Raw genomic sequence first — 11,102 nt, forward strand, 5'->3', positions numbered from 1 at the left:
GGGTGGCTTGTGAGTGTATTAATGTTTAGACCGGAGTATTTGGAAATGGTCATTTATTCTAAAAAAATTAAGCAGTTTTAGGACATCCTAGCTTGGAGAAATGCGGAAGGGGAGCCTTGGCGCAGTGGTAAAGCTGCTGCCTTAGCTACATGCACCGGGCTGCCCTAGCTTGAAGAAATGCACATGATGTTGTATTGGTGGTTCAGATTGGGCACTCCCTAGTTGCTCTATAGGCCATCATTATACACTGAGGTTCAGGGCCTTTTGCTAAATTAACTCAGGTGCCTTGGGTCCCTTAAATTTTCATAGAAAATTACATTTTAATTTTCAAAACTGTTCTTAAGTTTCCACAATCACATATACACTTTTGTAAAAAATATGTTGATTTGACGGCTACATAAAAGAAGGCAAAAATGTGGATCTAAATAGATGTTGTATTCACCATTATAGACAACACTTTTTTTGTGCAACCAATAAGTGAAAATATTTATTAACAAAAAGCTACATGTATGTGGATCAGACATAGATGTACATGTCGATTTTTCTCTTTTATCTAAGATTCAAATCATGTTTTCATTTTTTTAAACTGCAGGACCGAGACACTAGAGAGCCAAAACGCTTTTCTCGGTTGAGGAGGGCTTTGAAACTGTACACATATGTTGAGAGCAATAAGGAGAAGGCAACATCCATATTTATGTGTTGTCTACTTATCGTCTACCTCGGCGTGTCTCGTCTTGCGGTCTATTTGGGAGCCATCAAACTCTGACATATGTTTTTTGCTTTTTATTGAATTCCTTTTTTATTTCCTTTTTGTTGTTCTTTGTTGTTGATTTTTATTTTATTTTTATGTCTTATAAGTTTGACTATTACTTTTTGTCTTTGATTTTTTATTTAACTTTTTGTTATATGTTGGACTACAAAAGAAATGTTCATGTGTATGATAAATAAATGTTCATGAATCTCATGAAAACAAATGAATCTTTAAGAAACATTCATGACTCCCTAAAACATGTTCATGTATATATCTCACAAAAAAAAAGAAAAATAGATAAAAATAAGTTGAAATATTCATGTTTAGCAAATGAGTGCTCATTTATTTTACAAAAAAGATTCACGTATTTCCAAATGAAATTCTCATTCATCAAATAAATTGTACACATATTATTTAAATATTCATGTACTCCCTCTGTTCCTAAATATAAGTCTTTTAGAGATTCCACTACAAAACTACATACGAATGTATATAGACATATTTTAGAGTGTAGATTCACTCATTTTGCTTCGTCTGTAGTCCATAGTGGAATCTCTAAAAAGACTTATATTTTAGGAAGTAATTGGGAACACATATCCATGCCTAATAAGGGATGTTCTCTCGTCAATTCGACCAAACCAATAGCAGTTTGAAAAAAAAATGAAAAATTCGTAGCATTGACAAGTTATCCCTGATTCTACATATTAGTGAAATGATTTGTTAGTGGAATTAGTGAAATAATTATGTGTTACTTTTTTCAAAACAAAAAAGAAAGGCATATAATTTTATCAAATTGCCATAAAACTGGAGCCCAGGCCGGTCCGTAAGTATGGCCCACGGAACTGCGCACCACCTCGCGAGCCGTAATTTTGTCTAAAAAAAACTCGCGAGTCGCAATCCTTCCTTTTGCTGCTGCTCGGGTGCCGTACTCCCCTCTTCTCCAAACTCCGAATTCGCAGAGGCTCCGCCGCTCCGGCCGGCGAGGCTCGCCGGCGTAGCCAGCCAAGGATGGCCGCCAACTTCTGGGCGTCGTCGCACTCGTAAGTCTCCGGCTCCCGGTCTCGATCGATTCGGTCTTGCCCGTGATGGCGCGGATTGATTGAAGCATCTAATTTGGCGTGTTGTGTGCGCGCGCTTGATCCGGTGCGAGCAGCAAGCAGCTGCTGGACCCGGAGGACGTGGACGTGGTGCCGGCGGCGGACCGGGAGCGGGGCATCACGACGGAGGAGTTCCGCCTCGTCAAGATCCACATGTCCTCCCGTACGTGAGCTCCTCCCCGTCCCTTGCTCGCAGAGTAGTATTCCCCTGATGCAAATTACTCCCTCCGTTCCTAAATATAAGTCTTTTTAGACATTTCAAATGGACTATAACATACGGATGTATCTTGACATATTTTGGAGTGTATATTCATTCATTTTGCTCCGTATGTAGTCACATGTTGGAATCTCTAAAAATACTTATATTTAGGGATGGAGGGAGTAGTTTAGTTTCTCAGCAGTGTAAATGTTCATTGTGACGCAAATGTTGAGCAATTCCCTACCGTACCTTTCGAATCAAGGGCGAAACGGATCGTACGATGTTCCTTCTAACTTGCTGATTCAGAAACACAAATTTGTGATCTCCTTGTTTTATAACAGTTTTTTTGTGATCACAAGTTGTGCAATCGTTTGTGTTCATTAATTGGCAGTCCATACAATCAGTCGTAGGTCCAGCGCAATTCATTTCCTTCCATTTGCAGCGGCCATAACATGTCACTTCAGAGCTGCTTGATTTGCAATATTTTGTTCTTACGGAGCAAAGCAATTGTTGGTTTCAGATATATGGCGGTTGGCGCAGCAGGTGAAAGTTAGACAAAGGTTTGACCTTGGATCCACTGCCTGACCTGCACTTTTGTTTTCGATTCTGTAATGTCCTATTTAGACTCTAATGAACCAACAAAACCTATGTTCTGCATTTAGGCTATTTTGGACTTAGCATGCTTTCCTTTTACGCTTAACCAAGGGAGAACTCCAGTGTTTTACACTTGCCAAGGAAATGAAAACAATGCTTGCGTCTATCTACTACTCCCTCCGTCTCATAATGTAAGTCGTTTTTTAACACTACACTAGTGACGAAAAACGTCTTACATTATGGGACGGAGGGAGTAATAAATATTTTCAGTTACTTTACTGAAGTGGTTACTTCCATATGGACAAGAGTTATACATATTAGCGTACAAAGTATTGACTTATTACAGTATTAGGGAAACACATTCATACTTTCGCTCATCAGGTTTCATCTTCCTTATAATATTTCTGCATAGTTTGTTTGAACTTCAAGATTGATATATAAACTACCTACTTTCATTAAAAAAAACATAAATAATTCGCTGGCTCAGTTGCATTGTTTGTTGTGCTTTATGTGTACTGTTTATTAATCACACGGTTGTTGGGGCTGTTCTTATAAGATTAGAATTGCCATTTGTCCACTAACACGCAGTACATTTTCCTCTCGATTTTTCTGGGATTAACTCGTGATCCCGATGATCTTAAATCATTGCTATTTCAGAGTCATAGCTACTGCCATCACTTACTTCAGGCGTGTCTATACAAGGTATGATTCTCACCTAACAAGGATACATGGGGTATGTAGTTTCTTTCTATTCATCACAAAGAAAGAGTGGCCCACCCCTCTGATCTCTGATCTCTTGCCTAAATTTGACTATCGTTTTAATTAGCTGGAGAAAGGAAACTATGATACTACTTTTTTAGGCTGTAAGGTGCTGTGTTCCCCTAGGATCTAAGATGGTCAACTTACTGGACGTATGATGTATCGTATACTATGACTGTATGACGTTTTGCTGTTTCTTTATTTGTTCTGATGGGAAATTCAATGCTTCGGTCAGAACCCTGTAAGATTTCATGCTGCTCCCATCACCCAATCAGAACTCGTGATGTTCTAGATATTAATGGTTCTCAACTTGCTTCAATCAGAACTCATGTGCAGTGGCGGAGCTACGTTGAAGGCTGCAGGGGCCATGGCCCCCCCAGCCTTGGTCAAATTTGTGAAAGAATTTTTTTTGGGGAGAGGAAGATAAGGAAAAATAGAGTCTTTTGGCTTGCTAAACACCCATGTTTATGTTTGGCCCCCCCAAAGGATCCTACCTAGCTCCGCCACTGCTCATGTGTATCATCTAAACTTACTACTATGGAACTTTTCTGTAACTATAAATTTCAACTGGTAGTGTTCTTAACATCGAGGATCAAACTCGTGTTTGTATACTTTATTTATTATAATGGTTCCCAACTTGCTTCAATCAGAACTCATGCGTATCAGCTAAACCTAGTACTATGGAAATTTTCTGTAACTATAAGTTTCAACTGGTAGTGTTCTGAACATCGAGGATCAAACTCGTGTTTTTATACTTTATGTGAGCAAAAGATGGACATGAAGGTTTATTTCGTTTACTTGTTTCTACATTTCTCTCTAAACCAAATTTAGTACTTTATGTAAGTAGGTATACTTGTGTCCTAATGCTGAATCTTTTACAGAAAGAGCATGAGTGAGTATGACCCTCGTTTGGTAGCCCCGGCTTGTTTATATTTAGCATCAAAGGTAGAGGAGAGCACAGTGCAAGCAAGGCTTCTCGTCTTCTACATAAAAAAGATGTGTGGTAAGTCTCATGAATCATGATCATACAGGTACACAGTTTACTTGGAAGAGCTGCACTAACGGTTTATTTGTTCCCCTCGATAGCAGGTTCTGATGATAAGTACCGATTTGAAATTAAGGATATTCTTGAAATGGAAATGAAGCTCCTGGAAGCGCTTGACTATTATTTAGTTGTTTACCATCCTTATCGTCCTCTTTTACAGTATGATTCTGTCTCCTGTGGTATCTTATACGAGTAACAAATGACATTTCTTCACTGGAAGTAGGGAGCCTCTTATAGTCTGTTCCCCTAAGAGAGATTTTCTGTTTACAGTTTATTGCAGGATGCTGGCGTAACAGACCTGACACAGTTTGCCTGGTAAGCACTGCTTCATGAATGAAACTATGCCGTAGCATTAAATTGATTTGTGAATGCTGTTATTCTGGAATTGAACTTCTAGACCTTTATAATTCAACCACAGTCGCATTATTATTATTTTTGTGCTTTGTTGACCTTTCTATCTAAGAAGCTACAGCTTCCTCAAAAAAAAAAAATCTAAGAAGCTACAGTAGATACAGTAGATATTTAGATTTTAACCACCAAATGTCACTCAAAGCAGACTTCTCTTTTGGTGTCCTTGTTTCAGGATTTCTCCTAATATATATTTTGAGTTTATCAACGACATTTACATTTGGCATTGATGTTCTGAATATCCTTGATAGAACTGTAGCCTGTAGGATTGTGGGGACATATGATAGAAGTACCAGTACCTCAGCTGGGTTTTCCTTCTCATTTTCTGTATTACAGCACAGTTACTCAGTTAGTCAATAAGGCGATAGCTTTTATCTCGGATCACATGGAAAACAAATACAAGTGAAACGCTTCTATCATGCTTAATCTTCAACTTGGCATATATCTATTCTGATCAGTCATGGTTACTTGCAGGGGCCTTGTCAATGATACTTACAAAATGGACCTTATTCTCGTACAGCCTCCCTATATGATTGCATTGGCTTGTATATACATTGCCAGTGTTCTTAAAGATAAGGATACAACTTCATGGTTTGAAGAACTTCATGTTGACATGAACATTGTAAGCGCATGTTTGTGGATACCCCTTCCCCCTCATAATACCCATCCAATTGATCGAGATCCATTTGCAATACCCAGGTGAAGAATATTTCAATGGAGATACTGGACTTCTACGAAACCTACAAGGTTGACCCCCAAAGGGGGCTCTCCGACGAAAAGATCAGCCCGATAATGAACAAGCTGCCAGCAAAGGCCTAAAGTAGATGTTGTTCTAGTTAATAGTAAATTCTTAGACCTACTATTGCAAGTGACCAGCGGATCAATTGTGATGCATCTTTTCAGAATGAAGAAACCCATGATAGGGAATAGCTTGGATGCGCTTGTAATAGTCTGTGATACTTGACATTTATAACTGCTGTATTTACAAAACAAAATTACTTCAGTGTGTCTGCTTGTTGGCATGACTATGAAGTTCCCCTGGGGACAAGATCATCTACGTCCTCAGCCATACCTACCTGGGCAGTATGGTAGCTGATAAAATGCCAGGGCAGTCACTTCAGAACATAGCACACCACTGAACAGAAATACCAAAGGTGCAAAACCCTCGCATTATCTCAAACGCAGTTACATCGACCAACTATGGAGAAGAAAAGGGTACAAGGCTATTAGCCTAATACATACAACATTTTTAAGTTGCCGCAAACAATATAATGGAAGGCTACAGGCAAATTTGTTAAACCCATTTCAGGCAGAAAGCTATCCACTCTGTTCATCAGGCTAACCCCATTTCAGGCAGAAGGCTATCCAGTCCGGTCATCAGGACGATGAACTCCTACCGACCCATTCCCATACATTCATCCAGGTGATGATGGTACACAATGCTCCCCAGCAGAAGATCCACCATGGTTCTCCCTGGGAGGACTCCTGACCCTGACGATAGATTTCAAAGTGATAGGTTCATTTTAACACATCGAACGGACCTGTATCTGATGAAACTGAAGCTCAACAGATTAAGGCGTATAGAAACTGAAAGGACTCACCTTAACGGGAGGTGTTAGGAAGGTAAATGCGATGGAAATTGTTCATCTTCAGGTGCTTCCGGCAGGTAGGACATTTCTTCTGGAACTGGATGGCTTGCTTTATGCAGTTAGTGCAGAAGATGTGGCCGCACATTGTTGTGGCGGGCTCATCCAACTTGTTCCAACACACCGGGCAGGTGAAGATGGGTTCCTTTGGAGCCACATTCAGAGGCTCTTTGCTAGTTTTCCCCGCATTTTTTGACTGCCAAAAATTGGAAACACAGGTAGCCAGAGTTTAGCACAAATCACGAGGCAGCATGCTAGTAGGAACTGGACGCCAGGATTAAATGTATAGAGCAGCTTTCTTAGGAGAAAATATCCTATAGCATAAGTTATAAACTACTCCCTGCGTCCTAAAATAAGTGTCTCAACTTTAGTACAAAGCGGAGACACTTATTTTGGGACGGAGGGGGTATAAAGTAAACATGTTAGTACACTGTACCTACATAACAGACGGCAAAATGCTTCTTGAAATTTAACAATTGCAAAATTTTCAGTGCCAATCAAGAGTCTTAACCGTTGGCCACTCGAGAACAATCTGGACAGGTCTATGTGACATCATCAGAGAACTGCAAGTATGACTTGAACATACAACGAGAAATTCTTTCAACTTAATCAAACATAGTTACACCCTTAGTCCACTAAAAGGACAATATAATGCAAAACTCTATAGAACGAACAAAGGGGTGCATCATGCACTAGATACCAGCTGTTATTCACATAAAGGACAAAGTAGAGAACAACTAGTAAGTAATCACTAATCATTCATCAAACTGGACTTAAAGCTAAGAGAGTTTAATCCCTTCAAAAAAATTTAAATACCTGTAAGCTGGACCCTTCTCCTGTTTCAGGAGAGATGTTTATTACAGGGGAAACTCTTGGGCGTTTGTTCCTTGTGTTATGAGAAAGCACTGTTGCATTATCATCATGAGACACTCCTGATTGAATAAACAATGAGGCAGATCAGGAGGCTTAAGTGACAGTGATATATAGTCAGACAGCATATTGACAAATACTCCCTCTGTCCCAAAATAAGTGACTCAACTTTGTACTAGTACAAAGTTGAGTCACTTATTTTGGGACAGAGGGAGTATTTTACAACTTCCAGTTGTGGTTTCCGGAGTCAGCATCAATATATATGTATCACGTTGCAACAGGAAGTTATTATACAGGAAATTAGCCACAAAAGAAAGCCACGGGTCCAATTTTCAGCATAGCTCATATATGTCTATTCCCACTAGAAAGTAAACTTATGTCACATGGTATAATCAGCACTTACGGTCATCTTAGCAGCATGATATAGGTGATTTTTGATAAATTGGATAGTTCCAGAAGAATTGATTAGGCAGATCATAATAGAATGATGGAAGAATATACCAAACAATTTCCGTAATGTTAGAAGCCAAAACAACTCTACGGAATGCAACATAGTAAGACTAAGTAGCGAACTAACCTTGCCGGGTAGCATGTACATCTAGATCAACTACAGTCACAGGCTGCCTCCTAGTTCTGCGGTTCCTCCTCTGCAAAATGCAAGATGACTCAATATAAATGCCAGAAATGATGCATCACATTCATGTAACAACCAACTTGTAATACTCTTCCTCAATATGAAGAGCTTGTGTGCGTCAGAATCATAAGAAGTACAAAACCTATTTGAAAAGTGAATGTATACATCATGGTCCTTAAACATCATTATGAACTTACTGCCTCGCGAAGTTACCTGAGGAGGCACTTGTGAAGCTGATACGACCTGCACTTCATCCTCGAGGGCTTCCACGTCAATGGGTGAGGTGCGCGCGCCAGCGTTAGATGTTGATGCTCCACGACGGCTGCCCGCCGCTGGGGGGGTTGAGACCAAGTTCACGACAACCTTATCAGCATCTTGTGATTGCCTTCTTGAGGCACGTCGTGTGCCGTTGGCAGTACTCATGCTCCCTTCAGCTCCCGAATCGACCTGAGACTGAAAGAGATGTGATTCAACAGTTACTTGCTTTTACGATAAACTATCTGTCAAGTGCCAACTATCAGCAAGCATTTTACCCTGTGACCATCTTTGCAGTATATACATAAATCAAGGACATCGATGCTCAGATCAAACTTTGGACCGTCTCGACAAAGCTACCGATGACCAACAATGCAAAATCCAACCACTCGTTCGTGACGAAATTTGAACTAAAAAAAAGAAGTCCCATCCGGGGCAGTGAACTGAAACCACGAGCAGTAACAAAATCGGGGGATAAACCCAACGACTTGCTGAATCCCACAGCCGGGGACCATCACCACGACCCTCAGCAACCGTAGGGCAGCGAGCTAGAGCACGAAACTAGCAGGACAGCGCACGCAGAGATGCCCCTGATTTCCCGATTCCTACGGTAGCCGCACCGAATCGACGGCGAATCTGGCTAGGAGTGGACGAATTCCGCCTCAGAATCGTCGGGGAACCCGCGCGGGGACCCAATCGAAGAACAGCTCCCGACCCGCAACTACCTCGCTGGATCGGCGCCTATGGGGCAAATCCAGCGGAAATCGCCACGAGCGGAGAAGATACGCGCCGAGACGGGGGGACGTACCGCGCTCACCCGACGAACCGGAGCTCGATCGGACGAGCAGAGGAGGCGGCCGCCGCGCCGCGCCGCGCCGCCGACGAGTGCACTCGATTTTTTTTTCCTTCGCTCGGCGCCTCCACCTCCTCCCCTCTCCCTGCCCTGCCTGTTTTGAATGAAAAGGATGCGAAAGGGGGAGGAGACGAGGTCTCGCGATAAAAAGGCGAACACGTCTGTCTCTTCCCCATTTGGGCCCCGCCTGTCAGGGCCCGCTATCTTGGCCCACGTCCGTGTGGGGCCTGCCTCTTTTGGGGGCCCGTTTCCAGTGTGACGGGACGTTGAATTTTCCAGTGTTGCGGAGCTGTCCATGGCGGCCGCGGCGCGAGACCGGCGGCGAAGGGGCCGCGCTCTCGGGGCTGCCTCCGCCGCTGCCGCGGAAGACGACGGGGAGGAGCACCACCTCAACCCCTTCCTCTCGGACGCGGCGCCGACGTCTTCGAGAGTCCAGTTCAGGTGCGTGCTCTCCTCTTGCGGATCTGTTTGCTACTTCTGCTGGTGCTCTTATGGATAGTTCAGCGGGTTGCATTGCATGTGTTGTGGAGCAGGAACGTGGCGTCGCGGGCGCGGTGGGTGGAGGAGGCCGGCGCGGCGGAGGTGTTGGACAACAAGGGGAAGCTCTGGCTGACCACCGGCGTCACACGGGGCGGCAGGCTCTACTACAATGTCGAGGAGATCGGGTACGCTACCTGTTTGATGAAATGCCGCGACATTACAACATGGTTATTTGCTCTGTAATATGCTACCGTGGCCGTTGGGGCTTCTTATCAAGCTGTGTGCATGACGCCTTTCATCTAAGAAAATGCAGAGCGTGTCCTGGAGTCCTCATGCTTGAATCAATATGATTGTGCTTGTCTAACCCACAGTGTGGACTAATAACATGATCATCACTCAAACGTTCAGAGAGTCAATGGATGAATTGCATGGCATGGCTTTTGTTTTTAAATATTTCGACTTGCAAGTTGAGGCGTGTTGGCTGACCAAAACTATGCAGGTTTTTGGCAGAAAGAGGGGCATTGATTTTTCTCGATGATGAGGGTGCGACAATAGGAATGGAAGAAATCTATGGAAAGATTGCAGGAGGAAAATATGGGTGCTCCTGGGATGCCTTTCAGGCTTACAAACACTTGAAGTTGCTTGGCTACATTATCGGACGATATGGTGTCCCCTGGACAATGAAGCATAGCCCTACTTGTGAAACCACTGATTCCCTCGAGGGTATGCCTGACACTGACCAGAGCTTCAATAGAGCCAATGGTGTCCGCAATGGCATCACGAAATTGCTCGGAGAAATGCACATAGATGGGTTACATCCATCCTTTGAAGTGTATCTACCAAATAACAAATTTAGAAAGTCATCCCCTGGAGCCCCTTGTTTCCTCCTATCTATGCTAAGGTAATGTTACTTTTCTCACGTGCATTTGTGCTTAGAAAGCAGTGCATTTTCATCTTACAGTAGTTCATCTCATATGGTTTGTTTAATATGGCAGTGTAGGATCACAAGGTTTTCTACAAGAGTGCATAAATTGTTCATTGTGTGTTTGATATGATTTTAATCTCTTCTGGTTTGAAATGGATGTTCTGAAACTTCTGCACATTAGGCATCACGATTTATCTATCAGGTGTTATTGGTTGTCTTTCTGTGCACATGGATATCTTTCTTTTGTGTTGTTAATGTATTGTATGCACATATACATAGATTTAATACTTTGCTCTGTTATCACAGTGGTTATAATGTTTTCCCGACCCCGTGCCGCTCCCGCGAGCGGCCCGGGCGTAGCCCTAGACCCTCGCCGCCGCCACCCCTCACCTCGCCTCTCCCCTCCCCCGCCGCCGCCAGGGGCCGCCGCCGGGCGAAGCCCGTGCGTGCGTGCGGCGGTGGCGGCGGGTTTCTTCCCTCCCCGCGAAACATCCGGTCGGCGCGGGACGGCTGGCCTCGCGGTGGCGTGTCGGGCCGGCGGCGGCCTGGGGGTGGCTCCGAGGGGCGGCGCCGTTGCTCTGCTCCT

General features: G+C 43.3%; 3 protein-coding genes across 6 annotated transcripts in view; 2 read left to right on the plus strand and 1 right to left on the minus strand.

The window, feature by feature from the left end:
- The first annotated feature begins 1,635 nt into the window (after window positions 1-1,635).
- On the plus strand, window positions 1,636-5,859 carry LOC119310980 (cyclin-C1-1-like). Of its 2 annotated transcripts, none has more exons than XM_037586608.1 (9): window positions 1,636-1,791; window positions 1,905-2,011; window positions 2,568-2,607; window positions 3,299-3,343; window positions 4,282-4,403; window positions 4,487-4,604; window positions 4,716-4,760; window positions 5,328-5,475; window positions 5,553-5,859. In XM_037586608.1, the coding sequence occupies exons 1-9, from the start codon at window positions 1,760-1,762 to the stop codon at window positions 5,670-5,672; spliced, it is 777 nt and encodes a 258-aa protein (XP_037442505.1). In that variant the 5' UTR covers window positions 1,636-1,759; the 3' UTR covers window positions 5,673-5,859. The 2 variants fall into 2 exon arrangements, with proteins under 2 accessions (XP_037442505.1, XP_037442506.1); XM_037586609.1 differs by having other exon boundaries at window positions 4,490-4,604.
- A 130-nt stretch (window positions 5,860-5,989) lies between these two features.
- On the minus strand, window positions 5,990-9,424 carry LOC119310977. 3 transcript variants are annotated; one of them, XM_037586606.1, is made up of 6 exons: window positions 9,076-9,424; window positions 8,217-8,456; window positions 7,947-8,016; window positions 7,316-7,431; window positions 6,455-6,695; window positions 5,990-6,344 (listed from the first exon to the last, which is right to left on the minus strand). In XM_037586606.1, the coding sequence occupies exons 1-5, from the start codon at window positions 9,406-9,408 to the stop codon at window positions 6,456-6,458; spliced, it is 999 nt and encodes a 332-aa protein (XP_037442503.1). In that variant the 5' UTR covers window positions 9,409-9,424; the 3' UTR covers window positions 5,990-6,344; window position 6,455. The 3 variants fall into 3 exon arrangements, with proteins under 3 accessions (XP_037442503.1, XP_037442502.1, XP_037442501.1); XM_037586605.1 differs by having other exon boundaries at window positions 8,217-8,450; window positions 9,067-9,424; XM_037586604.1 differs by having other exon boundaries at window positions 9,067-9,424.
- The window catches only part of LOC119310979, a 4,188-nt gene continuing 2,468 nt past the window's right edge, over window positions 9,383-11,102 (plus strand). The window contains exons 1-3 of the mRNA XM_037586607.1: window positions 9,383-9,552; window positions 9,645-9,776; window positions 10,091-10,492. Of these exons, the coding sequence (XP_037442504.1) occupies window positions 9,407-9,552; window positions 9,645-9,776; window positions 10,091-10,492 (680 nt within the window). The 5' untranslated portion in view covers window positions 9,383-9,406. The remainder of the gene's footprint in view (window positions 9,553-9,644; window positions 9,777-10,090; window positions 10,493-11,102) is intronic.

The sequence above is a fragment of the Triticum dicoccoides genome, chromosome 5B (assembly GCF_002162155.2).
Source record: "Triticum dicoccoides isolate Atlit2015 ecotype Zavitan chromosome 5B, WEW_v2.0, whole genome shotgun sequence".
NCBI classification, from domain to species: Eukaryota; Viridiplantae; Streptophyta; class Magnoliopsida; order Poales; family Poaceae; genus Triticum; species Triticum dicoccoides.

What these genes read in the sequence shown, in the direction of transcription:
- LOC119310977 (XM_037586604.1), bottom strand. Translation starts at nt 9,408, where the DNA reads ATGGACAGCTCCGCAACACTGGAAAATTCAACGTCCCGTCACACTGGA. An exon ending in CTTCACAAGTGCCTCCTCAG is followed by an intron (nt 8,017 to 8,216) that starts GTAACTTCGCGA and finishes TGCATTTTGCAG; the next exon opens with AGGAGGAACCGCAGAACTAG. An exon ending in TGTACATGCTACCCGGCAAG is followed by an intron (nt 7,432 to 7,946) that starts GTTAGTTCGCTA and finishes TTATTCAATCAG; the next exon opens with GAGTGTCTCATGATGATAAT.
- LOC119310980 (XM_037586608.1), top strand. Translation starts at nt 1,760, where the DNA reads ATGGCCGCCAACTTCTGGGCGTCGTCGCACTC. An exon ending in TTCTGGGCGTCGTCGCACTC is followed by an intron (nt 1,792 to 1,904) that starts GTAAGTCTCCGG and finishes CGGTGCGAGCAG; the next exon opens with CAAGCAGCTGCTGGACCCGG. An exon ending in TTCAGGCGTGTCTATACAAG is followed by an intron (nt 3,344 to 4,281) that starts GTATGATTCTCA and finishes AATCTTTTACAG; the next exon opens with AAAGAGCATGAGTGAGTATG.